Source organism: Hippocampus guttulatus, chromosome 14 (assembly GCF_054856545.1).
Source record: "Hippocampus guttulatus isolate MCC_2025c chromosome 14, RoL_Hgut_1.0, whole genome shotgun sequence".
NCBI lineage: Eukaryota > Metazoa > Chordata > Actinopteri > Syngnathiformes > Syngnathidae > Hippocampus > Hippocampus guttulatus.
This window is the reverse complement of record NC_141274.1, coordinates 3260625-3288577: the sequence shown is the minus strand read 5'-3', so window position 1 is coordinate 3288577 and position 27953 is coordinate 3260625. Positions and strand designations below refer to the sequence as shown.

At 42.2% G+C, this 27953-nt stretch overlaps 2 protein-coding genes across 4 annotated transcripts in view; both read left to right on the top strand.

The window, feature by feature from the left end:
• The first annotated feature begins 40 nt into the window (after nt 1-40).
• On the top strand, nt 41-13619 carry prtfdc1b (phosphoribosyl transferase domain containing 1b). The gene is made up of 9 exons (XM_086129894.1): nt 41-250; nt 445-551; nt 3722-3905; nt 4109-4174; nt 10590-10607; nt 11390-11472; nt 11676-11722; nt 11867-11943; nt 12644-13619. Exons 1-9 carry the CDS (start codon nt 203-205, stop codon nt 12689-12691), a joined length of 678 nt encoding a protein of 225 aa, XP_085986020.1. The 5' UTR covers nt 41-202; the 3' UTR covers nt 12692-13619.
• Nucleotides 13620-15415: 1796 nt separating this feature from the next.
• The window catches only part of arhgap21b (Rho GTPase activating protein 21b), a 28769-nt gene continuing 16231 nt past the window's right edge, over nt 15416-27953 (top strand). For all 3 annotated transcript variants that reach the window (XM_086129077.1, XM_086129076.1, XM_086129079.1), the window contains exons 1-7: nt 15416-15593; nt 16349-16554; nt 23142-23303; nt 23540-23561; nt 26090-26182; nt 26420-26498; nt 26589-26643. In XM_086129077.1, coding sequence (XP_085985203.1) covers nt 16480-16554; nt 23142-23303; nt 23540-23561; nt 26090-26182; nt 26420-26498; nt 26589-26643 — 486 coding nt within the window. In that variant the 5' untranslated portion in view covers nt 15416-15593; nt 16349-16479. The remainder of the gene's footprint in view (nt 15594-16348; nt 16555-23141; nt 23304-23539; nt 23562-26089; nt 26183-26419; nt 26499-26588; nt 26644-27953) is intronic.

Here is a 27953-nt window from a genome sequence, read left to right as displayed (position 1 = left end):
AGTGCGCCTCTAGCGGCACCTGGCAGATTGGCAAGCCTGCTGCATTGCAAATACAGTACAAGCAAAGGAGGAGAGGAGGGAAAAGGAGGCGATCCAACAAACTCGAGCGAACATTCCTTCGGGCCCTCCTCTCCGCGCAGCCAGCCAACTTATCAAGTCCTCCTGGAAGCTTGCAGGACCACTTTGCGGATAGAAAAACAACATGGCAGACGTCGTGTTCCAAACCGAGGGAGGAAGTGGCGGGATTGTGGTAGGAAAAGCATGAAACCATGCAAAGAGTTTGATTATACTAGACGCCATAAAGTTTGCAACATGTCGCCTTGCAAACTTTTTTTACGGCTCTCCAGAGCTACTTTGCACGTTTAGACGAGTTGCACAACTTCAAAGGGCGAACACGCGTATAAATCGTTTTGCTTTCTTTCCTTTTCATCATCCACTTCATAGATTGACGATGACTGGCCAGGTTACAGTTTAGAACTCTTTAGCTATCCAACACACTACGCCGGGGATCTGCAATGTGTCGTCGTTCCGCATGGAGTCATCATGGACAGGTACAAGTTAAAGCTGCTTTTGTTTTAACCTTTGTCACATTTAAGAAAAGAAAACATCAAAGTGCACATCACGAAAAGTGGTCAGTATAAACCTGAATGCTGAGCGTTTTCTATTTTTGTTATGAATGGATTAATGCTGCATGTCTACGTGTCCAATTCCCGTGTAATGCCTTTTACGATTTTTGGCTAGTTCAAATCATGTAAAAACCTTTTTTTTCTGCCTAAAATAGTATAAAACTTATTTTTTCAATTAACCACAATGTTAATACGCGCAACAAAACAAGCACGTTGTTTTTATTTAAACTTCAAGTTGGTGTTCCACAAAAGGGATGACCATTCAGTCAACTCTTTTTCACAACAGTAAAACTTAAAACGTTAAATTGAATTACCAACCTTTAATGCTATGAAAGTTTTATTAACTTGAAATTTTGAGTTCTCACCACCTTTTTTTTAATCGTGCAAGTCCTCTACATCTTCAATTGACACATTCAGTATGGCTGAGTTTAAATCAATCTAGCACATGTATCAACCCCCAAGTTGCATGTAAATAACACCACAACTCTGAACAGCAGCAGCGACAACACGGAAGTAAAGCAAATGACATGCGCTAATACATAAATTATGCATTAAATGACGTAAAATTTGTTTGGCTTTGGTTGACTACAACCGCTCCCTTTGATTTAAATGTAGTTAACCTCAGTGTGCCATGTGCAGCAGTAATTATTTTGCGCCTTTCTTGATGGAGCTACCCAGAATAAAGATTGACACCTTCTTTTTAATCATTCTTGAGCTGTAGTTTAAGAATAATATTCAGTGGTACCTCTACTTATGAACATCCTGAATTGTAACACAGGGGTGTCAAACTCTTTTTTTTTTTTTTTTTTTTTTTTTGGTCACGGCTCACATTGTAGTTACGGTTTCCCTTGGAGGGCCGTGATGAATTTTGGGAAACCATATAAATGTTTAATCCCCTCCCCATATTACATATACAGCGCACAATAAATTGATGAATAACTACTTTTAAAATCAGAAGTCAAGAATAATGACTGTTATTGTGGATTACATATGACAATTTGAAATTTTGGTTCAGACTTTAGCAAGCATCATGGAACTCGACATGCTTCATTTGCTTTCGCGGGCCACATAAAAGGGTGTGGCGGGCCAGATCTGGCCCCCGGGCCTTGACTTTGACACCTGTGTTGTAAGATGTATTCGTTACATATTGTGATGCATTTTTATGCTTTAGAAAACATTTGTGTCTGAATTTTGGGAGGGGGGGGGGGGTTGGAACGGATTAGGGCGTTTACATGGAAAACGCGTCTCTACGTACAAAATTTTCTAAGAAAGAAATTTCTTCCAGAACCAATTAATTTCGTTAAGTAGAGGTACCAATGTACAGAGAGTGTTTGTATTGTTTGAGCATACATGGGTGTTTATACACCACCACTCAGTGTTTTGACGTCATCAAGGCGACATTGACGGGGCATATCTAATCCGAGTGTTTACGCTGCACACATATTGACAGATACCTAATTTGAATAATTTTAAAAAAATTTGGAAGAAGTCTGATTTCAATCTAAAGATATTTACATCATGTTAAAGAGTAACCCAAATGTCATTGGTTCCTCAGGTTGAGCAAGTACATTCTAAATTTGCTGTAAGCCACCGGCAAATTGCTGGAAATTTCCACTCATGTACTCGATCTCCGCAGGTGTACCTAATGTTGAGTGTATATTCCTCACAGTGGCAGATGAGAGGCTGTTTACGATAACACTTCAAAGTTCGTATTTTGTGCATTGTGAGAAAGTCAAAATGTTCAGTGTACTTTCGAGACTTATGACCGCGCAGTATCACGCGGACAGCCGCATTCAGCAGCAGTCTTCCGCCTGCACTTCCGGTTCGACAGAGTCAAATTGATGAAACCAGTCAAAAAAAGAAAAAAAATCCAGTATTTCATACTTTTAACTTCATATCCATGCTTCCTTTAAAACATTTTGTGGCTCAAGAGACTTCAGTAAGTGCCAGGCTAGCCTTGAGGGCACTTCCACAGAACATAATTTTGGTAGTTACTAAGATACACAGATCCCAAACGAAATGCTACTTAAGTATACAAATAATTACTGTAGGCCTTTGGAGTGCCAATGAACTTTGAAATTAAATTTAGCCGGTGGTAATGATCCCTTCTGCAGTTAGGATGTGAAAAGGGTGAACATTTCCAGCTCTGTATAGTCTCGCATGTCTCCAGAGGTCTCCAATAATGCCACAAAGAAAAAAAAAAAAATATATATATATAGAGAGAGAGAGAGAGAGAATTTTTGCTAGTTGTGGCTTTTTATAAACAATACTGACTAGAGCACTCTGTAAAGTTGCTTATCTTTAAATAGCAGCTGTCTTTACGACGGCATGGTATTGAAACCCAAATATTTGGAACAGGATTGTAAGATAGCTTTTATTATGACACCTTGGAAGTTGGAACTCTTTTAAATTGCCAAAATAAACCCATAGTATGGCTCCTTTTAATAGTATGAAAATTCTGCATCTCAAAAAGATGAACACAATAATAAACTACTGGGGGATTTTTGTTTTTATTTCGCCTTTCCTTGTGGACTTCCTTGCTTGTTCTCCAGCTTGATCCTGTTGTGAGAAAACGCGATGTATTTCCTCAAATAGTATCATGGCCACCGCTTTAGTAAATGCCTAAGTATCTTCTGGCTACTTGTGCCGAGCCCCTGAATATTACTTTCCATTCAAAGCAAGTGTGAAACCATGTTGTAAGTGAAAGCATCTGTTGGATTTTCACTCATGAAGGCAATACTTCATCACCATGCCACTTGGCAGCAGTACAGCAGAAATAGAAGTCAGCCGGGCCAAAATAAAGAGTGAGCTTGCTTTAAGAACATTTTTCGGACAATTGACAGCTCATAAAAAACGTCCTCGGTTGTTAAATTTTATACTTGACGGGTGGGCAGGAAATCCAGTGACCCCAACTCATTACATACAAGCAGATAGGGAATCAGCATTCCTTTAGGAGTTAATTTATTCCATGCGGGATGAATACAGACCATTAATGTTCCCCCTGCTTGGATAGGACAACATCGATGAACGCTTTCATTCAGTGTGAAATGATTTGTGCCAGACTGCCAACCGAGCAAACACTTTATGCTTCCCAGAACGGAACGTCTCGCTCGCAACATCATGGATGACTTGGGGGACCATGACATTGTGGTGCTATGCGTGCTAAAAGGGGGCTACCAGTTCTGCGCCGACCTGGTGGACAAGATCAAGGCGCTAAGCTGCAACTCGGACCGCACCATCCCCATGAGAGTTCACTTCATCCGCCTCAAGAGCTACCTGGTGAGCATCAAGAGAAACCCCCTCGAATGTACTTTGGTCTAAAATCATTTTAGAGTCAGTGCTTGTCTCATGACGACGATCTTTCTCTCATACCATGCAGAATACCGTGACGGCAGTGTCTTTACATCACAAGTGATTGACTGTTGTTAAATGTTGAAATGAGCGATGAAAAGTAAAGATGATATCTCCTGGCTTTTCCTCAGAATGATCAGTCCACAGAAGATCTTCACATACTTGGAGCAGAGGACTTATCATTTTTAGCTGGAAAGGTAAATTATTATTTTGAATTGTTATTCGTGTGAAAAATTTTTCCCCCCCACTTAAAGTGACCAGCTGATTTATGACCTGCTGATTTAATCGACTGACATCAGCTATTTTGAAATGAGCAAAAATCTGTCCATTTTTTTTTCCTTCACGTTTTTACCAAAGGCCATTAAAACATTCCTCCACAAAAGAACATCAGCAGATTCATTTCTTCTTTCATTTTTAAATATTTATTTATTTGTAATTGTTGCCTCTTTTTCTACATATTCTACCAGGGGCTGACATTCAAATATAAAATCTGCTCATTTTGGCCGATTTTCCTCAGTTGTGAAGTCAAACAAATACTCACGGATAAAAAGTTTTTGGAAAAAAACAGTCACGTGTTCCACTTGTAACATTTTTTTTTTATCGTTGTGAGCGGGGACCTCCCCCGCCCCCCTCCAAAAAAAAAGTGAACCTCAGGCACCCAAAAAGCAATGTTTTATACATGAACTGAAAATAAAAATATTGTTTTTATATTAGTTTATGTATAAATTATATTAAATTATATATTTTATATTAGTATATGTATTAAACTCCGGGTGCTCCGGTTTCCTCCCACATTCCAAAAACATGCATGGCAGGCGGATTGAACACTCTAAATTGACCCTAGGTGTGAGTGTGGGCGTGCATGGTTGTTTGTCTCTGTGTGCCCTGCGATTGGCTGGCAACCAATTCAGGGTGTCCCCCGCCTACTGCCCGAAGACAGCTGGGATGGGCTCCAGCACCCCCCCCCCCCCGCCCCCCCACCCGCGACCCTAGTGAGGATAAAGCGGTTCGGAAGATGAATGAATGAATATTTTATATTATTATAGTATATTAAATTATATATTTTATGTTAGTATGTGTATTAAACAAATATACTAGTTTTTTTAATTAATCGGTCGATTAAATCAGTTATTATGATTTTATACTGCCTGAATCTGCATCTTCCTTAAAAAAAAAAAAAAATCCATATTGGTTGGCCCTAACTGATTACTGCCTGCTGTTAATGCAAGATGACCACTGCAACACACACACACACACACACACACACCCATTTCTCCACCAAAACTCACAACTCTCCTCACCCAAACCAGAGGTCGACTAAGAAGAATAGAACTAGAAGAAGCTTACTGTTATCTTATCTGGTAACTTCTGTGTTTTCAAATTCTTCTCGTCATTTTTATTGTGGTGAATTGCTTCGGAGGAACATCGTAAAAACACGCCACACCACAGGATAATTGCTCTGGATAATCACACAGACATGCAAAAATCCGATCTTAAATAACTTTGATTGGAAGGGGGCGGCCAGGTAGTCCAGTGGTTAGCACGTCGGCTTCACAGTGCAGAGGTACCGGGTTCGATTCCAGCTCCGGCCGCCCTGTGTGGAGTTTGCATGTTCTCCCCGGGCCTGCGTGGGTTTTCTCCGGGTGCTCCGGTTTCCTCCCACATTCCAAAAAAAAAACATGCATGGCAGGCTGATTGGATGCTCTAAATTGTCCCTAGGTGTGAGTGTGGGCGTGGATGGTTGTTCGTCTCTGTGTGCCCTGCGATTGGCTGGCAACTGATTCAGGGTGTCCCCCGCCTACTGCCCGGAGACGGCTGGGATAGGCTCCAGCACCCCCCGCGACCCTAGTGAGGATCAAGCGGTTCGGAAAATGGATGGATGGATGATTGGAAGGGCGGAAAAATGCCGATAATGTCCCAGTTGTCCAAAACAGTTAAATTTCACAGAAGTGTTGTTTGGATAAAAGTGTCCAAACACATATATTAACAACCCATTAATGAATATGAATTTTGATTTATTTCTCCTTATCTTTTCAATTGTTTCCTGCTTACAAAAAAAATATATATATATATGGGGACCATTGTGTTATTCCAACTTTGTGGACACAGGCCCTTATCTCTTGCCAGTGTGGTGTGGAATTCGTACATTACAAAAGACAAATCGTAAGAGTCACTTGAGAAATGCAAACAAATGTTCACTTCTCGGTGCACAAGCATATCCTGTGTTGACATCTGTATGCCTCAAGAGGGCAGCATTTCCTCTCTGTAACGTGTCTCCCCTGGAGAAACTTTCACTGCTTCTGTAAACAGGATAAAGCATTTTTTAAAAATTGATAAAACGCAAGGCACAAATAGAGACAGCAACCATTCCCATTCACACTGTTGCTGAGTGGGAAGTTGAGTCACTACATCATCAGTGACACTTGAGAGACATCAGAAATGTGTGAGGCGGGTTAGTGAAATGAATTAAAAATAAATGGAAAGTTAGTTTTAAAAGTTCTGGGTTTAAACCTTGCCTTTTTTGTTTGCAGGTCCTCAAGCTTTACAACCACATTACAAAAACATACATAAAAGACTGAGATATGGCCATAAATGAGAATACATAATCATATTATAGTTAGTATCTATTAAAAAGGATAAGCTAACACAGATTCAAATGAAAGCAATGCCCAATTAATTTGACTATAAAGGTTAATATTAAATACATCAAGCGGGGGGGGGGGGTCATTTGCGTTTGACTTGGTATTCATGAAACTCCATTTGACACTTGCTGGTGCCTCGCCCAGCTGACTCCGTGTGAGTAGGAGTCAATCACAGGGAACATATAAACAAAGTCAAGTTCACACCAACTCATGATGAGCAAGTTAGCCTTGCAAGGAGGGTAGCAAAAACTGCGGATACAACAGAGGTTATGTTGAATGTGTACACCCAAAGAGTACTGTGGTTCATTTGTCAACAGGATTATGCAAAGCAAAAAAAAAAAAGGAAGAGGTGGAGCGATCTCAAGGAAAAACTATTACATGTAGGGCGTTTCCGTGTTGACTAATGTTTTAATTTTGGCCCGAGGTGAGGCGTCAACTCTTGAGAATTTTCATGTTTGTGTGAGTCATGTCAATAGGCCAAAAAAAACGATATTTCCATCATGAGACATGTAAGAACATTGCACTGAGCTGCGCTGGACAATTATTTGCTTCACCTTTTGTATACGTGTTTGTGTGTGTGTGTGTGTGTGTGTGTGTGTGTGTGTGTGCACGCGCGCATTGAACAACGATGAAAAGACAGTATTCCTAGGCGATAAACACAATCTGATCTGAACACACGCACACACACACACACACACACAGCCTATATCGGCAGAAGGGCAAGGCGTGGCCTACATAACCAGAACATGAATTGGTGATGAGGTTGCAGGCCTTGAGTCACGTCGGCCGCCTTGCTCACTTGACATGTTTGTATTTTGAGGGTGCTTGTGAAAGAAATCCCCCAAGCTCTTTTTATGACATGCACACTTACGTTACAAAATGCAACAGCGTTGTCCTGGAAGAAGTGAGCCAAACAGTGTGGGAAGAGGCATGACGTAGTGTTGCCTCCGAAGGTGGAGTTGAATAATATTTCTCCGCACAGAACTGTCCAACACACACTCATTTCATTGAAATGAACACGTATCCTCCCATGAATCCTTTGTTGAAAAACTAGCGTGAAATTAATACAATTGGCATTTCTTAGCATTTATATTGTCCAACCATGTAGAAGTGTTCGTTGGGCACTCCTCCGCATGTAAATAGTAGCCTATTGTCTCCTGTTGATTAGACAGACGTTTGTAGAATTTCAGCTATTTCAGTGGGGACATACTTAAACTGGGCTAAAGACTGATAGCGGCCGCATTGTGGTGTGTGTGTGTGCGTGTGTGTGTGAACTCGATTTTAGTATTGAAGCGATACCAAGTAAATACAAGGACAGTATCACCGATCCTTTTAAATAATTAAAGCGGTTCCATTTTGGAAAATGTACTTTTTGTTTGTAAGGCACAGTGGTCCCTCTACTTAGAACGTCTCTTCATACGAAATATTCTCAAGTGACGAAACCTTTCAACAGGAAAATATTGCCTCTTTTTACGAAAGAAATTTCAAGATACGAAAGATAAAAATGCGGTAGGGGTTGCAACTCGAAGCTCCGAGTTTCCTGAATGCAACATACTTACAGCTGCTCTGCCATTGGCTATTACCGAGCATCTTCCTGGCATCCCATTGACTAAGAGGAACCTCTATCGTACGTGTGTATGTGTGTAGATCGATGAATATATAGATATACTGTATGTCTATGCAGCGTCTTCGTCAATCGCCCCTCGGGCCATGAGGCGTTCCGATAGTTTTACGTGAATGCGAATCACCTAGAAAAAGTGCGATCACCAGTCCGGTGATCGTTCACTATGCTGATGTTCGCCTTGTACATTTTCGAAGGATTGTTAAAAGCCGACAAAAGCAAACGTCCCTTGATATCAGTTCTTTACAAAGCGCCAGCCAAAAACCACTTGTGATAGAGAACTAAAGAGGGCAAAAAAAAACCCGATGAGGATGCAGTTAAAAGTTAAATGACCATCATTTTTATTCTTTATTCTTTGTTTGTTACATTATGCACAACTCTCATTTATCGTGCAATAATCTAATTGTAACATGTATTTGTTACATATTTCGATGCATTTTTATGCTTTAGGAAACATTTATGTTTAAATTTTGTCGGGGGCTTGGAACGGATTAGGGCATTTACATGGAAAACGCGTCTCTACTTACTAGTTTTCTAGTTAAAGAAATCTCTTCCAGAACCAATTAATTTCGTAAGTAGAGGTACCACTGTCTATAAATAGCCGTCTTTCAGGAGCGCCTGCCGACTCATTAATTGTGACATTAAAACCACCAAGTAAATCTTTTGCGATTTTCGAATTTGATGAAAATGGGTCAAGAGAGTGAGCCGTTCGGTGGTGGCTTTTTTTTTTTCAGCCCTGGATGAAGTCTCAGCATCCAGAAGTCTCCAGTAATGCCATAAAAAGTCACTAAGTTGGTTGATCATCACTTCCCCCCCTCCTCCTGCTAAAAAAAGCGTCAGAGTCGCTAGGTTGGCAACACTGAGTCATCACTAGATTGGTCGCAGGGGCTTTGAGCTCCGTCCCTGTTGTCAGAGTAATAATGAAGGACCTACTTTGTACTGTATTTCCATGAGACAGAGTCCCCCCCCCCCCCCCCCCCCAGAAAAAAAAGAGTGAGATTAAAGCCGAGAATGTTCAGAGTGCTGCTTTTCTTAATCTTTTGTGTAGTTTGAGGGAATAATGCTAGACACGATGAGTATAGTTTGGGATTTTTAAATCTAATATTATATTTTGTTTTGACTTTTGTAATTTAAATGATCTTAGTTGTAATGAATTTTTAGAGTAGTTTTTTTTTCCGAAAAAGGCTTCGTTTTTGTTTACCTTTCATTATATTTATTATTAGTTCGTTTTTTTCAATATGTTGAATGCAAGATATAATAAATCAGTCACTAAGTATTGTCCAAAATAACAACAGTTCTGAAAAGACTGTTTGACTTTTCTTCTTCTGTAAACAGCAATACCCCAAAAAAGTGCATTTAAAATGGAGCCCCAAAAGCTCCTGAATATTATTTGACAAAGACGACGTGTTTGCGATCATTTCTATTTAGTTCGTTTTATCAACGCAAGATCGTGTTTCAGGTCGATTTTGTTCTTCCAAATAATCAGCTTGCTTCAAACATATTTTTTGCCACTATTTCATGAAACCGTTGCGGTGCATAAAGGAAAGAAAACAAAAGTCTCAGTCTCAGTCTCCTTGGTTGTGATGGTTTTCAGCTTGTCCCGTCAGGTTTTAACACAGCGAGTACTTGCTTGATTTCTTTGGCAACGTTTTTTATGTCTGGTGCCCTTCCTGATACAATCCGGGGTTTCGGTTGTGGTTACGTATTGCATCACTGGGCGGGAATCAAATGCACACTGGCAGCATGTTCAGTTACACCACTAGTACAATCTCAGGACGCGGGTATCAATTCAGATTGATTTGTGTCAAATCAGTCAAGATAGCATTTATGAATGAATATCATTTTATGGTAGCCTCGTGTTTAGCATGTCTGCCTTCCGGTTGGCGTCTCCTGGGTTCAAATGTCAGGTCCAGGCCTGATGTCTGGCACTTGCATGCGTGGGTTTTCTTTGGGTACTTTGGCTCCTCCCCACATTGTGAAAAACATGCGCTTTGGTGATCAATCCGGGGTTGACCTCCGCCACTCTGGGATAGGCTCCAGCTCATCCATGACCCCTAAGAAAGACCTGCGTTAAAAAAAAAAAAAAAAAAAAAAAAGATGGATTTTGTTTGGATGCAACGATGGCTGTTTGAAAGTGCTCTATGAATACAGTTGAGTTGAGAGTTGTAGACCAATGAGAAATAAGCACATTGCAGGATAACTCACTGTGTTACTTGACCTCCCCCCCCCCCCCCCACACACCAGGATTTCCATGGTTGGATAGCTGACCTGCCAGTTTGTAAAATGTTTCTAACTAATTGCTTTCTTTTGCCTTTGTGGTCTTCCCCTTCACTGACCTGCCCTCACAAGAACGTACTGATTGTGGAGGTGAGTCAACCGTGTTTTTTGTCGCCCCCCCCCCCCCCCGCCATGTCCTAATGAAGATGGCATACCAGGTCAAGGGGAGCCAGCTCAAGTTTTCCTTTTGAAATGTTTGGAACAGCAGTACGCATGGAGAAAACTACGCTGCCCACCATCATCAGCGAGACATTTTCCAACATGTGCCCACGGATGTTCATCCATATCTCAGAGTTCTGTTTTGCATGATCTTCTGTGTTGCGTGTCTTTGAATGAACAATTACCTGACATCCACATCCTTTTAAATCGATCATGAAACTACTTTGGGGATTCGAATTTCACAAAAAAAAAATCTCAAATGAACAGGATAGGGATTTATTATTTTCAGTTTGAGCGTACAAGGCAGTTTTGGTGCAGATTATTATTAGCATTTTTGATTTTACTTTGATGAAAACCGCATAGGCTTTATTTTCAGTGGCTTTATTGTGATTATGTGACATTATTTAGGCATTAGAGGCATTAGGGCCAAGTGCTCGGTTGCCATTGAATGCTTTCAAGTTTCCAATTCCCATGTACATTCAAGTGCACATATGCAATTGCAGGACAAGAAATCGGGTTCGTTTGGGTTCATTCAGTAAAAGCCAGATTTATTTTGAAAGGTTCCTCCTAAAAGGTTACGTCAGAGCGACCCAGTTGTTGAACTCCTCCCACCTGTTACAGTGTGAAATTAATCAGCTCTTTGTCTGGAAAATCCACGTCGGTAATCTTGTTCTTTCTCAGTCCTGTTTTCCTGTCTTGCTTGCACGACTCAGGGCATTATTGGCACCGGCAAGACCCTGACGGCTCTCCTGAAGCACGTCAAAGCCTTCCAGCCCAAAATGATCAAAGTTGCCGGGTGAGTTATGACTGTGTGGAGCAACAAAACAAAAGCCGCCTGGTTATCCCCGCTTTGTGAATCACTCGATATCCGCCTTCCCAGTCTAGACAGCAGACAGAGTCAGTAAGTGACACAGGTGGTACTGTTTAAAAATTCATCAGGTCCGGTCACATATGCAAGCGCATAAATAATTTCCAATAATAGCCGTGTCTTTTCTTCAGATTGCTGGTGAAGAGGGTGCCTCGCAGGACTGCAAGCCCCCCCGACTGTACGCATCTGACACTTTCCTCTTTGATATGTTAATGAGCCAATGGTTCATTCAGATTTAACACATGCGCCGAACCTTTTTACGTATGACTCAATGAATGGGGAAAAATGCTCAATGGGGTTGTATGTTCCGCTTTCATTTCAGATGTCGGCTTTGAGATCCCCGATCGCTTCGTGGTTGGATACGCTTTGGACTACAATGAGTATTTTAGAGACCTCAATGTAAGTGAGCGGCTTTTATTATTCGGGCCCGAGCGCCAGGCTGTGCGAAGGCCCCGGCTGTATTGGAATCGCTGTGTTTATTAATTAAAAAAGGCCTTTTTTCAGAATGCCCGAAAATTCATCAGCTTTTGCAGTTGTGCCTATTTCGGAGTAAACGTGAATGGATTTTAAGGGTCAGGAACATACCACCTCCAGAGATACACATTCGCCCAAAACTCACTGAGTTGCGCCACTGGAAAGCTAAATTTGCCCTCGGCACTGGTTTCATCCATCCATCCATCCATATTCTGATCCGCTTTATCCTCACAATGACCACGGGGGTGCTGGAGCCTGTCCCAGCTGTCTTCGGGCAGTAGGCAGCGGGGACACCCTGAACCGGTTGCCAGCCAATCACGGAGCACTCACACTCACACCTTGGGACAATTTCGAGTGTTCAATCAGCCTGCCATGCAATTTTTTGGGGAACGTGAATGTGAGTACCCGGAGAAAACCCACGCAGTCCCGGGGAGAACATGCAAACTCCACACAGGTAGACAGACCGGAGCCAGAATAGAAACCTGCACCTCTGCACTGTGAGGTCAACGCGCGAACCACTGGCCTACCCCCCCCCCCCCCCCCCCAAAAAAATGTCATGTCATAGTCCAACAAAGGAAAAATCCACCTTTGTTGACCCCTTTCTTTTTTTTTTCCTTTCCTACAGCATATCTGTGTGATCAGTGACAGTGGCAAAATGAAATACAAGATATGAGGGAAGGAAGCCACATGCTCTCAGATGTCGTCTCAACGTTAGAACCCATTCCAGCTGCTATGGAGAAATACTTTTTTCTCCGACGTTGCTGTCCCACATTCCCTCTGTGAAACGACCAGCGGGCGAAGACATTGCCTTTCAACTCATCGTTTCGTGCACTTAGTGGAACACGGGGTTTACAAACAACTTTCTGAGAGGAAATGATGTCGTTTTTAAAGACATAAGTAACTTTAGAGGAATAATGACCATTCTTAACTTTGTGTAAAAAGAAGCCGAAATACTGCAAATAAAGTTAAGGGCAAACATCTGCAAACTGAGTCAGTACGCGCATTGTCTTGAAAGATGTTGACTACTAAAGAGTCAAGACAACAAAAAAAATTTGTTGCAAAAGAGCCTAATAGTTTTTAAAAAAAAATCTAAATACTGAACTGAAGTATGCTGAAGGGCAATATGGCACCAATGATGATCGCTAACGTTTTGCTGAAATTCAGAATCATGAAACTTGCAACTGAAATGCCGCAGTTATGCTTGTGCTTACCTCGGTCGACTTCATTTGTAACGCGCAGGTATGCGACGTAAGGGATTTGCTCCAACCGCACTGAACTCGATAGTTGCTAAAAACAAAGGAAATTAGCCTACCTAAATGTGAACGTCAATCACATTTTTTAAGCAGGAAGTGTAGCATTTTCTAACAAAATAGTGACTCATCTCATTATTACCATGCAAAGTTCCTTTCCTGTCATTTTTTACAATTCTTGGGATGAGAGTGTAGCTTTGGAGACATTTATTTGTATTAATTTTGCATTTTTTTCAATATTTGATCAACTTCCCTGGTGAAACTGTGTGTTGTATATCAAAACACTTGGAGCGTTGCCGGTTAGTGTTTATCAATGAATTATCTGCGTATTAAAACTATGGATTGCTTTAAGTTTATGTCTCGATGTGTCTTGATTGATTAACAATAGGTCACGACTAATATATTACAAAACAACTGTCAGTTATCACGTTTAAAATCCCATCCGCCCCCGCATCCAAACAAGTTCGACCCTCTTATAAAGCAACACGGATGACAATGCCAAAACAGAATGTAGAAGATGCCCACAAATGATCCCAAAAGGCACAAAAGACTTGCTTGTATTGAACGGTTGCGCTCTTTGTGTACACCTGACATATGACTCCCGGTCTTTAAGCTGGGAACACCGAGTGCTATTTAAACAAAACAGTTTTTCACTCTGCTGTGGGAATAATGCCGGAATCACAAGCCTGACCTTTCTAACCAGCAAAGCAAAATTCCCTGGTGAAACAATTGAACCCAATAGAACATGAATGCAATAAATATGTTGGTTAAAATGGAAAAATATATCTATTTTCTTAGTTCGACCAAGATTTTAAAATTTTAAATTGACACGGGGTATGCACAACAAAATTATTGGACTGTTTGCCAAAATAATTCCTGAAATCTTTTGACAATAGGTGGCTTTAGTTATCAATTCGATCACTATCTTTTGTACTTGTGTTTTTGCTTCCGGAAATTGATATCCATGAAGAAAGTAGGCCATAATCGATGAGTTATTAGCCATATCTATAAGCTGTAATGTAGTACACAACTATACAAACTGTACAATCAAATGGAGGGAGCTGGTTTTACAACATTTCGAGGTCGTGGGAGAGAATATGTAACAATACGAGGTCATGTACTTTCAATTACAGTAATCCTTACTCTTTCATTTGATTGTTTTATATTCATTTTCTAGAAGTGGTTTTCATACAAATTGGCTTTGCAATTATGACATTTTGAGAATATGTGCAACAAAAGGGATTCTCAGTTACCGCTCGAGTTACCGATCCTTGTTTTTCTTTCGATTTGTTCAAATCTTGCCCCGAAGTTTTCTTCCATACAAATATTTCAGGGCACATGTTGAAACAAATAAGCATTCTCAATCACATCCACACAGTCATCGAGTGGGAACCGAGTCCATGCTGCCCGCACACAGTGTACCACTACACTATCAGTGACATAGGCACAGTGTGCCACTATACCATCAGTTACACACACACACATATATATATAATTTATTTTTTTTTTTTATAGGAACAAATGGACAGTTGTGTGTGCACAAGTAGACACTGGTATGAGAGCTTTGCGAAAGTATCCAGGCCCGAACCGACCTCTGCCGCAACAAAAGCCAAACACGGCCAAAAGAAACAGGTGGCCCCTTCTGTTCCATGCGCATAAAGGGGGCGTTTGTCTGGAGAGGGGGGGTGGATTGGAGCACACCAACCCGCTCAGATTCAACCAGCTTCGCCTGGAGCACTTACATCGCCAGCAGACTATTTGACGAACGGTCTGAATCCACATTCCTCATGCACTACCATCCACATGCCAGCCAGGATCGACCTCCCTTTGAACTACAACACGTGACTCCGAGTACAGGCTTCTTATTTAAATTTAACAACATTACGAGGAAGGGAATGATTCATGAGACCGATAAACGCTTTTGTTGTCGTAGGACAAACCATTTCAATCCACCTCTGGTTGTGTTAATTAAACTTCTGTGGAAGGTTGGACTCAGCCGTCTGGCAGCGCTGCGGCTGCATTGTGAAATGTCGCACATGATTGGTCGGATCGAAAGCAAGGCCTCCTGTGATTGGTTGATCGTGTCCTGTTGACCGAAGGTGGACTCCCAGGGAGTTGGGAACGCTCGAAGCAAGCTGGGAAAAAAATCCAACCACAGAAACTACACCATGCGCCTCCCCCGTGAGGAACTCCGTTTTTACTGAAAATAATCGTCATTATGTCAACGTCTACCAACACCGGAGCCCGTTTGTTATGGTTGTGTTGGGCTTCCTCGCCTCTAACGACTATCACCGACGTCTGGATCGACGCCCCGTAACAACTCAGGTAACTTTGTTTCAACTCTAGCCGTTAGCATGGCTGCTAACCAACCAGCAGCCGCTCGCCACAGTTCGGTTTCATTGTCACCTTTTACAACTTTAATCCACTGCGTGAGCCAAGATTAATTTCAGGTACTTTGAGGGATAAATACTGCGCGTATTGTAGTCTAAATAAGTTAACAAAAGGTTGGTTTCATCAGAGTAGTTCGCGTGAGAACAACCCGAAACGCTCCGTGCGTCGAAATCGAACAATAGCCATCTTTTTCAAATCGCAAAACCAGATGCGATATTTATGGCGACGCGGCGCTTAATATCATAGGTACATGAACGCATACGTGCTAATGAATAACCTCTGTTTTTAAGACTTTTAAAAAAAACACATTTCTGCCATGGCACACTTGTTGCTGGCCATTTATGATGGTCCACTTTGCTGCGCTTCATCGGACCCATGACAACAAACCCGGGCCGTTGGTTAAAGTGATCTGTTGGTCACATTACAAACCTCGACCAATCGCCAAACTCTAACCCAGCCAGCCGAAGTAGCATTTGGCTCACGTTTGATCAAGAAGAACTGCCTCGTTATGATCACTTTCCCCAGCATCACCTCGCTTATTTAAAGCTACACAAGGTGTACGGTCGTTGAAAGCAGTTGCTCATGCCGGCAGAGCATTATTAACCATAGTGTGAACACTTGCGATGAGTTTTTTTTTTTTTTCAGTATAAACGAACATAAACCAAGTCTTTTTGTCCTCTCTCCTCCAGATGGATTAGTTAATCCAGCAAGGACAAACGCATAGATTGGAAGGCGTGGACCACAGATTCTCGCTTTCCACCTGAAGGTACCTTTATCAATGTGGATGTTCACTGGCTTGGATGATTTAAAGTCAAAGTGAATGATGGCGTCGCGTTGGGCTCATTCTTGCGAAGATAATCTTGAGCGACAACAGGCAAGATCATCATTCTGTGAGGTACGCAACAGTCTATCAGTAATGTTTTTAGATTGTGAACATGAATGTTTTTGTTTTTTTGAAGGGGGTGCAGCTGATTCAGGGTTTCTAGAGTCATCCCTCTGTTGAGTCCGGTGTGTGTGTGTGGGGGGGGGGGGGGTGGAGTTATGAGGGTTTGGCACTTTGGCCCAGCTGTTTGTGCTTGTAAAAACTCCTTTTGGATTCTGTTCCCCAGTTTCTCCTCTGTTTCTGTTTTCAAGTTTACATCACTTGGTGTTTTCAAGAACCAGGGTCATGTGCATGAGGGGAGACAAAAAGAAAGGTTGAAGCAGGGTCAGGAATAAAGTTAGAACAGCTAAGTTAAAAGAATATATATATATATATATATATATACTGTATGTGTGTGTGTGTGTGTGTGTGTATATATATACTGTATGTGTGTGTGTGTATATATATATATATATATATATATATGTATATACTGTATGTATATATATAATGAATGTTTAATATGTTATAATCATTTGTGGGCAATATATATATATATATATATATATATATATATATATATATATATATAATGTTTAATGAAAAGGCGACAAAGGTGAATTATTTTGCGCCAAGCAAAAACTGTAGATGGGCAGAGTGACACACTCACTCACCAAATATGGGGCTGCATAGACTCGTCATTATACATTTAAGCGAGACACATGCTTCTCACTAACAATGTCAAGTACTGCAAATTCATTCTGTATCGTTTACTGCGGATTAAATGCCAAGGTATCACTGGACTGAGTATCAGCCGATCCCGAAAATCAAGTGACTCGACTCGTTGGGGAAAAAAAACCCAAAATTGAACACTGCCGATCATGCAGACTTTTATAATCACAACAAAGCTAAGACAAATGAATAAATGATCTGCTTATCTTTGTTATGATCAAGAGCCGGCTACATATCCTCTTAACCGCTTGTATGAGTCAAATTGAGGAAGTCTGTCCGATCACAACAAGCTTGAGCATGGTTGGAGTTGTGATGTGAGTGCAGAGCTTCAATTACGGAAATCCCACTTTCAATGGAGCCGCACAATCAAGCAATTGATTTGTTAATGTTGCAAAGGAAACCCCCTGGAGTCCCCGCCGGCCTTTGGTCGTGTTGGTTATTGTGTCATTTAACAACACTGCTTGATACCTCACCGACATGTTCTGCATGGATGTGAAAACATATTGTTGACCATTAGGACACACACTATAAACCAAAATTAAAATTATGCTCTTGAAATTCCTGACCACATAATGTGTGTTCAAAATGTCGACTGGATACTCTGTGTTCCGTTTGCTTTCGTTTTTTTTCAACAGTACATGTATTCCTTAGAAAAAAAAGTATTGATTTCATCGTTGTCTTTGTGTTGATCTGTTAGGTTGTTTACTTACTCACGTACAGAAGAACTCAATTCTCCCATTCAGCGCATGCTTTTTCTTTTTCTTTTTTGTTTCCTATCACAACTTGGATTCCTCTAGTCAGATATTGAGTGAACCAATCAATCCGCTTTTATCTGTGAAATGGCTGTGGTCATGTTTTCCTGATTGTTTGAGGCTCCAGTATGCATGCAGTCATGTTGGATGATCGATTCGTGTTTGTTGCCATTTTGGGAGACTTTGTGGCTTTTTTTTTTTTTTTAATTAAATGATTCACATCACCTCCACATTGGCTTGCTATGCCCCCAGCAGAGAAGCGAGAGAAATGAGAGCAGAGTGAAACGATAATTGTTTTGGATAATGAAGCGTGATCCATATTTAGCGCAGCAGGGGGCTCTGGACAAACCAACCCACCCAGCTCCTCATCCCGTCTCATTAAAGGTCAGTGTTTATCTCATTTGGACCTTTCGCAGAAGCCTCTGCACAGGCATTGCATGGCTGAGTGATGGCAATCGGAAGGGAAAATGGAGCCACAATTGGATAGAAGTCTATTACTTCCTGTTGCCTTATGGTAGCGCCTGCGATGTCTCAGGAGGCCCTGGGGACACAGTATAGGTTATGTGATTCAGCTGTCCCTAGTGCTGTTTTAGTGCAATGAAAATATCCACTTGGCCACAAAAAAAAAAAATCACCGATACATTAAAAAAAGTATAGATAGTAAATTATAAAACTTGTTTTGGGGTGTCCCTTAATGTTTACAACAAAGATGAATTACAAGCACATTTGAGATTATTTCTATTTGGAACAATGTGTTCCAGTGTCCCCAAAATGTTGAGGCGTAAAACATTTTATTAGCCTTACAGGCAATGTTTTAAGAAACCGAACTCTTATCAAGTGTCATACAAAGGACAGCATTCTGAGAACTCTACAAACACTCCTTAACTTCGGTGACAAATGATGTACCTCAGGCATCAACTTTGTTTTACATTGGCTCTCTGAAATAAAATCAACCGCTATTGGCATCTAAATTCTTAAAACATTACACGCGCATGCATATAAGACTTGCGAGAAGAATGGCAGTCTGTTTTCGTGCTTCGCTTCGAAGTCTGACAGATAAATGGGAGTCAAATGCAAATCACCAGTCACAGAAGATCCAAATCAAAGTTGTCGTCCTAAAAAAATCAAACAGCTGCCCATTGGCCTCGACAGTGCCATGCACAGTACAACTAGCGATGTGGCATGCGCGCGAAGGTACTCCTAAAGCTAGTCCTGCACTACAAAACGGGGGCGGCCAGGGCCTTCCAGCAGCCCCCCCCCTCCACCACCCCCTTGTGTCATTAGCCGAGACTTTTCACAGCAAAGTGTTCATTTTGGATGGAGCGTGGTGTCGAATCTCACAGCCCACAGACAAGCAAGTTCCCTCGCATTTTAGGTCTGTGGATTTGACTTTTTTTTTTTCTTTCAGGGGTACATTATGTAGTGCTGGCACAATTTCGCTTTGTGACATCACATGCTTAGGTTTTAAGGTTTTAAACACACAGGCCGTGGGGTGTTGTAATTTTTGTTATTAACAAGTGGAAATTTGAGTACCACTTTTAGTGTGTATCTACAGTCTCCAAGAGGGTATTTCACAAGTATTGTTTTGTGGAAGAAATGTTGCGTAAGCATGGATCTTGACTCTATAAAGCAGAACAGGGAATGCAGTTTTCTGAATGCCCCCCCCCCCCCAAAAAAAGAAATAATTTCTATTTAAGTGGCTGCCTGCCCCTCGGATGGTCTGTTTGGAGTGAGTACACCAGCATGGTGATATGGAAACAGCAGCATGGTCATTGTAATGTCGGAGCGTGTCAGCTTGTGTCAACAACTTGGGTTTTATTGCAAAGGATGGATGAGGCCGTTTGAGGCATCTGTGTAAGAGGCGCATGATGCGAAACAGATTTAAAAAGTCAAATTTCTCAAATATACGGTTTGAATCATCTTTTGAGTTCAACGCCAGGCAGTGTAAATAGCACGCTGACATTTGTGTGATGCGGAAAGGGGTGAAAGACACACTCTGATTTTTTGTTCGTGTCCTTTTTCTTGTCGAGTCCGTAGCCCCCGCTTCCATTTGCTGAAATTGCGCTGAGGGGCTTTGGCTGGGGTGGGGTTTCAGAAAGTAGAGAAATGTCTGGGATTCATTGAGCTGGAATGTCACAACAGTATTAACTTTATGCATGTGGCTATGATAACACCGCTCGGCATGTGCATGTCAGGAGAGCCCCGACCCGCCCCACCCGGTCTGAAATCTCTCCATCCAAAGATGAGAAGGGTCAGGAATGACCACTTGCGCTTCCTGCTCAGTCAGATCCTGGGAGTCGGTTGCAGGCATCTCAAGCATCCAACTTAATGTGTTGTCATCCAACCAGAATTGCCTCTCTAGCTGCGTATTAAAAGATGTTTCAGTGGCACAAAAGATTCCAGAGCTCAAATGATCAGACTTTTACTGGAAGAACTGTAATCTTAAAACAAACCAAGCAAACATAGTCAAACGGTACAACCGGTTGTGCTAGTTTACATCAGAAACACTCGGGTGTCAGCTGCACCTGTAGTTATGTTTCCCTGCTCGCCAGCCAGCCACTGCGGTGCAGGAAGGCCCGCCACTGTTTCTTAACGGCTTATGCAGTCATGAAAGCTACCCTGGCCGCTTTTGGGTTACAATGCATGCCATTGTGCCAAGTGCTGCGTAGGGATGGGCATTTGATTTCATTTCCTTGAGTCCTGTGTCGCAAAACATCGACAATATGAGTAATTGAACATACTAAACAATGAATTGCAACAAAACAGAACATGCGAACAGTTTAAAAAAAAAGTTTGTTGCTCTACTTTAAACTAGTGTAGACTGAGATTGATTTCCTAACAATCCACTGCTGGGTTAATTTACAGTCTTGTGTGTAATATCAATATCAAATAATATTAAAGTCGAGTGTCAAAAAGTGTTTGCTGCGTTGCATACACTCTACTTGCCATGAGCCATTTAGCGCGCAGCTCAGTTGTCATCCGCTGATACTGAGTCTTTGAAAGGTGCCGTGAGGAAACATTTTCCCCCATGTTTGTTTTTTGAAACTCTGCCGCACACATCCACTTGTCCGCCCGCGACAGCTGTGTCAATCAGAGCGGGCCCGCTCCAAACTTTCAGTCCTGTTCGCAGGCTCGAGTGCCTTTGTCGTAATCAATCATTAACACGAGCCAAACCCTCACGCAACCTTGATCGTCTAGCCGTTTGGGTTGAAATTCGTTCGGTGATTCCGTTTCGTTATCAGCCGATCTATCTGTGCAGGCAGAGGGCATCAACGCAAGCTCATCAAATTCTTCACACAGCGGGGAAAGTCTACGCTTCAAGGGGGGGGGGGGGTCGAGCTGGGATGAGACACAAAGGATGCCTTTTTTTTTTTTAACTGTGGAAAAATAGGGTGTTTCCTGAAGCTATAGTACCGGGGAATATGATATGGGGCTGGAGTGCGTAAAGCAGCAATGTTACTGCACACTTGATACCACCAAGTTGTGCGCGTATAAATAGTCAGTAAACATAGGGATGGGTGTCGCTAAAAAGTGCCATTCTTCACTCTCCAGCTGTCACCACGGAACCTTGAGTAAAACACAAAATAAAGGTGAAGGAGCTGACACATGTTCACCAACATACCTTCTTAGAGGATATTAGAGAAGAAAGGGCCCCCGGTTGATGTCGGTCCTGACGTGCGGTTACGAATGGCACACCATGAACTGTTTCAGAGTACATTTTTACTTGGCACAGCGAAACCTATCGCTATGCTTGCTGTTTACCATGTGATTGTTTAATATTTATAGTTATTCAAATTAGGGTTGTAACAATGTTGAGAATTTTGTTGATGAATGAAATCATCGAGTCATGAAAAACACATTTTAATTTCCATTCCTTTGTTAAAAATGGGACATTACTTCAAATTGACAGTACAGAAAATGCAGAAGATATAAATTAATGATGATTACTGGTTTGGTCCACAGCGTTGGAAAGGCAAAAATGTTGGTTGTTGTTTTCAAAAGCCAACCAAAAGGACTTTTGATTCAACACAAGCCGGCTTTTATGGAGAACTGCAGAAGTCGGAGAGTATTGACTGTTGAAAAGCTGAAGATTTGGACACATTTAAATTAAAAACAATGAATCATTTATCATAAATAATTTGCGATTCATTTGATAATCGATTAGTTGTTCATCAAAATGTTTCCTTTAATTACTATGACTTAACCTCTACTTCAATTACAATTACTAGCGATAGAGTACAGGGCACTTGGACTTGGGTACAAAGTATGCAAACTGAACATAAATCCACTGACCAATGGAAATGTTGTTTCCCCATTTTTATAATTTTTATTAACTCATTCAGTACCAGCCAATTCTAGACCAAGTCTGAAAAGACATTTAAAAACGTCTTTGGGAGTGAATGAGTTAATCATAAAAATAGTGAATGTGTGTATGGAACACTTGTAGATCATTCATTCATTCATTTTCCGATCCGCTTATCCTCACAAGGGTCGCGGGGGGTGCTGGAGCCTATCCCAGCCGTCTTCGGGTACCCTGAGCCGGTTTCCAGCCAATCGCAGGGCACACACAGACGAACAACTATACATGCTCACACTCACACCTCGAGTGTTCAATCAGCCTGCCGTGAATGTTTTTGCAATGTGGGAAGAAACCAACCGGAGTACCCGGAGAAAACCCACACAGAGCATGCAAACTCCACACAGGGAGGCCGGAGCTAAGCTAGGATTGAACCCGCTACCTCTGCACTGGGAGGTCAACGCGCGAACCACTGGACCACCGGGCCATTACTTGTAGATCACATGAATTAAAAAATGTAAAACTGAAAGTATCATGATAAAAGAGCATGCCTTTTTGTGCCATGGGACGATATTCTCACCCCGCAATCTTTTTATTTATTGTTTTTTTAATCAACTTAGACCTATGGAAGGAATTGTGCAAAAGTCTTCAACTCCTCTCTGAGAAACATTTGCCTCAAACCATCTTCCTCAAATCAATTCCGCACTAGAATTATTGCCAGAGAGAAATATTGCTCGGGACGGATGAATGAAATATGAAAGTTGATCAGGGGCCGTGTGATCAATTAAAATGATTCATCCATCACCTTCCACTTTTTCTGTTTTGTTTTGTTCCTATAGAATGACTCTGCCGAGTGGAGAGGCGTGGACCCGAGAGAAGAGGAGTCGTTCTCCTGGCCAAGACCCAAAACGGTGCTTTTGCGTCGCACTTCTCACGGGTTTGGCTTTACCCTGCGGCATTTCATCGTGTACCCGCCGGAGTCGTCCAGGCACTACTTCCTGGTAAATATCTCTCTGTCATTTTAATGTAATTACAGTGGACGCCCACATACTTGCGCCCCCCCCCCCCCCCCCCAACCAAATATTTTTCAATGGGTGACAATTATACGCGGACTTTTGCTGTTGACGGGCCCTGTCCATATCCCCCGTGAATAGCGGAAATCTAGTGAAAATGAATTCCTCTTCACAAAGCGATCAATGATGCCTGACTTGTATTTTTTTTTCTGTTTTCTTTACAGGGGGAAGATGTCGGGCGCAGAGGTAAGCAGAATCCAAGAAAATACAGTTGCTCCCACAGTGGTGCCTCTGACTTTTAACGCCTCTTCGTCCAGCCACTCACTGGCTCTTTTCATTTCCTTATCGGCAAAGAACAATGTCGCTACCCATGTCCTTGACCTTTGCGGCGGCACGAACGGTTTGGTCAGCACCATCTGCTACTGTCCTGTGGTGTCCCACCTCTTCATATTGTTCCACTTTGTTGTCCTTGACGTTTTTTTTTTCCCCCCTCCCACGCCATAGAAAGCCCATCAGAAAGGACTGGCCTCACTTTTTCCCGGAGCGTTTGTGTTTGAACCTTGCTGTCCCATGAATAGATGCTGCTCCGTTTTGAAGTGACAAAGCCTCACATCAAAGTCCATGCCGTTATTATTGAGCTAAAAGGCTTTGCTTAGAATTTTTTAAAATGAGTTTTCATGAAGTTTCAGTCGGACTTGGCGATTATGGCCGTAAAATAAAATCTCCTCTTTTTCTTATGTACTTGATTATCCTATCACTTGTCAGGTTTTGCACGGCAACGTTAATCGCTGCCGCTTGCTCGCATGGTCTCAAAGATCGTAAAAAGCACGTTATTCCTGGAATTTGCCCAGGTGGGTGTCAGTCATTCCAATCATGTTTGCACGACTTGGAGAGGAATGAAAGCCCTTGTGGAATTCACCATGCACAATTAATCTGCTGACTACACTTTTCGTCATTGGTGTCATGAGGCGAAAGACCTTTGAGAGAAGATATGTTGATAATATGGTGACCCAACAGTTGGGTGGCTGTCATAAGTGAGTCTGCCCTCAAAGAATTGGACCTTAAAATCGCCTCCAATTCACAGAATGACAGCGATTTGACAGCGCTTACGCTGGCTGACATTAGAACAACTGTAATCGAAATGATTGATGGCTGCAAAAGTTCACAATATTCCAGTCATATGCAACACATGTCCACAAACATTGCACAAGAGCACGAACGCGAGTGCTCCATTTGCATGGGCCCTGCACAGTTGAACGCCGCCATCAATTATCTTATTGTATTAGAGTCTGCAGCTTCTCAAGACAAAGCTTCTCTGTTACAGCGCCCGGTTCAAGTTTGGCTGCACTTAGAATCTAATGTTTCCCCGGTCAAGTCTCACATCCACATCCAGTGAGGCAGCATTAATTCGTCATGTTGGGTGATGGTGTTTATTCTGACACAGCAAAGATTTCCTCCCATGTGGAATGTTGAACTTGGAGACGGTCCTGAACCAACTTGATTCTATTACAGCGCTACTCCAACTTCCGCATGCACATACGCTTTGCGTGCAGTTTTTTTTTTTTACGAGTGAATTAAGAGAGTGTGACTTTGTTCCACGTGAGGAGATCAGCTCAGTGATGCGATTCCAAAGAGGTGTTAATAATTTTCTGTTCTCACTCTTTTTGGTCCTACCTCACACGGTCAAGTTACATTCAACCACTTCGGATATCATTTCCTGCATGCCAAATCATGTGAATTTACTGTGAGACCTTTGTATCCTATTTCTTCCAGACTATTCAGTCTGTAACACAAAATGTTAATTTAGCCACTGCTTGCTCTCTGTGAGCCCATTGTTGTTATTAGAATGAAGTTAAATGTAGTGCAAAGCTTACAGAAGCCCTCATTAACCTACTGTCGTCGCTCCGGCTGAATGATGGATGTTAATGTAGAAATATGGACAGTGCCTTTTAAATTCCAAGGCTCTTGTACTCAAAGGTTCTGAAGTGCCCCAGTATTCCACTAGAGGGAGCGTGCCTGATTGCAGTACAGTGCATTTACATAATGGGGGTCCCCTGGATGAGCCAGGGCATGTGTAAGATTCTGCGGAAGCAAAGAAGGGACACATGTAGATCCCCATTTCTGTCTAGAAATGGAAAATGTGATTATTTCCTGCATAAAGAGCGTTTTGCACTTGTAAAGACAACCGGCGTTGTTGCTCTTCTCATTTTGGCTCCACTCTAGTTAGTGTTGCCCGGTGTGCTGACTCACTACCAGAATGTTAACTACGGGCAAGTCTTTGACTGTGGACACTGGGAGAGTGAAAGGAAAGAGTGGGTGTCGTGCAGCTGAGCCCACTGTCACTCCACCTACTCCTATTCCCTTTCCCTCACACTCATCCTTCTGCCTCTTCTGTGCAGCTGCTAGGAAACAGCGACTGGCCGAGCAAACTGGTTTTCCTTGCCGCTTTTATCCACCTTGCTAAACCCCACACAATTTCCTTCTATTGAGGTGCCCCAGTCCTCCCATGATTTCTGCTCAAGCCTGCCATTTATGCAATGTGGGCCAAGCACTGCTCTGGGTAATTTATTGCTTTCCCAATGCCGATTTAGCTGAGATTGAACCTATTTTTCTCAATTTCTCACGTGCAACCAGTCTTGCTTCTCGTTTACAGTAAATGCCTGCTGCTGACTGCCAAATGTTCGAGTTCCTGTTTCTGTAAAAGCCTTACCGACGATAGGGAATGCCAGTTGGTGAATGTAACTTGCACACTTTGACATTTTCATGTTTGATAGGGAGACAGCGGAACAGGCTCGAGCCGATGGACACTATTTTCGTGAAGCAAGTCAAGGAGGGCGGTCCTGCACATGGAGCTGGTCTCTGTACAGGTAGGAGTTAAATTCTCATCTGTCCAGCTCACAAACTTCAGACATCCTTCAGAAGCATCACTAGAATAAAAACAACACACGGCGGCATGAGCTCACAAGACACAACCATGACACTTTGCAGGGCCACTTTGCCATGAACCAAAATATCCATATTGTCATGTTTTAGAGTGAACTTGAGTCGTTATCGGGGCCTTTGGCCATTTGAACAATTGGTCTTTGCTTGTAATGCCCTTTTAGGTGATCGCATTGTGAAGGTGAATGGAGCAAGTATCATTGGGAAAGCATACTGTGAGGTCATATCTTTGATACAAGACAGGTGAGACGCAAGAAAAATGGAATTCTTAATGATGGGTCACTTTGCCTTTGGTCTCGTGTTCGACTTGCTTTTGCTTTCTGTTCCTCACAGCGGCGACTTTCTGGAACTTTGTGTGATGCCAAAAGATGAGGACATACTCCAGCTGGTATGCGTGCCCCACACTCTACCTTTTTGCTTTACCACAAGTGCAATTTGTTCCGTTTTCAGAATAGAAACGACCCTCTTGCTTACATCTTGTCCCAGAGAGCTGCTCTAGTTTTGCTCCGAGACTAGAATACTAAAATGCAGACATCCCATCCCATCAGAGCTCTCTATCTAGGCCTCCTAATCAGGACAGAACAGCTTTTCTGCTTTCCGTCCTAGATGATGTCTTGCACTAAATCAATTCTTGGAAATGCTCATTGGTTCAGTCATTAATATTCAAATGAATAAAAACTTCATTATTTTCCATCGGAGGCGTATCTGATTTCTTTACCTGTGAATCACAAGAGAAGTGATCTGGACAGAATATCACGAAAGATGACATATCATAGAGCCTGTCCTGCCTTCAAAGCAAAGAGTCATCAGGTCTACCTTCGCTATGAAACTCTGTAGGTCATGTGAAAAGTCAAATGGGAGCTCTTCGAAAGCAATATCTGTCGTGACATTCTACAGTGAGTCGTGGCTGAAGGAGGGAGAAAGGAACGTCGTGGTGTGCGTGTGCCCTCATATCCGTGCGGCGATTGTTGTTCATTTCTGCCAGTTCACTTTCATGTTGCTGTTGAAACTTTTGGATTTGTTCATTTGGGGTCGCCGCAGCAAGTTACTCTTGTTTGGCACAATTATTACACCGGGTGCCCTTCCTGACGCAACCTACCAATCTTTTGTCCAGGTTTGCGATTGGGGGTACACGGCCACTGGCCAAGAATCGAATTTGTGTCGTCTGCATGAGCAGCAGCAGCATGTACCACTACACCGGCACTGCTCAATGCCCCCCCCCCCCCCCCGCCCCTCCCGTTTATTTAAATGCCCCCCCTTTAACTGTGCCTGAATGATAAATACCTCCACGTTATATTTTTTTCATTCCGCCAAAACTGTCTATTGCACATGGATGAAAATCAGCACCGTAAGTATGGGTTGACAACTCCTTGCATAATGCAAGCCCCTGCCACTGTATGCACTCTGCACATTAAGATCAAAGTGAAACCGCACTCAGTGCTTAAGTGCTACAGTATGTGCGGATGCTAAGGAATGGCTTCTGACAATATGTTTGACAGCCTGTTTATATAATGAAACCCAATCGCTGTTAACCCGAAATCTCCCCTGTGTGCTATCTATTGCTTTATTGATAACTCAATAAATACTTGCAAGCGTTAGTGTTTCACATTAGGGTTTCAAGACGAGTTTATGGTTTTGAAAGTAGTCTTCTAAGACGGCAATAGATTCTAAATTAGGCTTTCAAGCTTGGGTAAATGT

What these genes read in the sequence shown, in the direction of transcription:
- prtfdc1b (XM_086129894.1), top strand. Translation starts at nt 203, where the DNA reads ATGGCAGACGTCGTGTTCCAAACCGAGGGAGGAAGTGGCGGGATTGTG. An exon ending in GAGGAAGTGGCGGGATTGTG is followed by an intron (nt 251 to 444) that starts GTAGGAAAAGCA and finishes TCCACTTCATAG; the next exon opens with ATTGACGATGACTGGCCAGG. An exon ending in GACTGCAAGCCCCCCCGACT is followed by an intron (nt 11,723 to 11,866) that starts GTACGCATCTGA and finishes CTTTCATTTCAG; the next exon opens with ATGTCGGCTTTGAGATCCCC.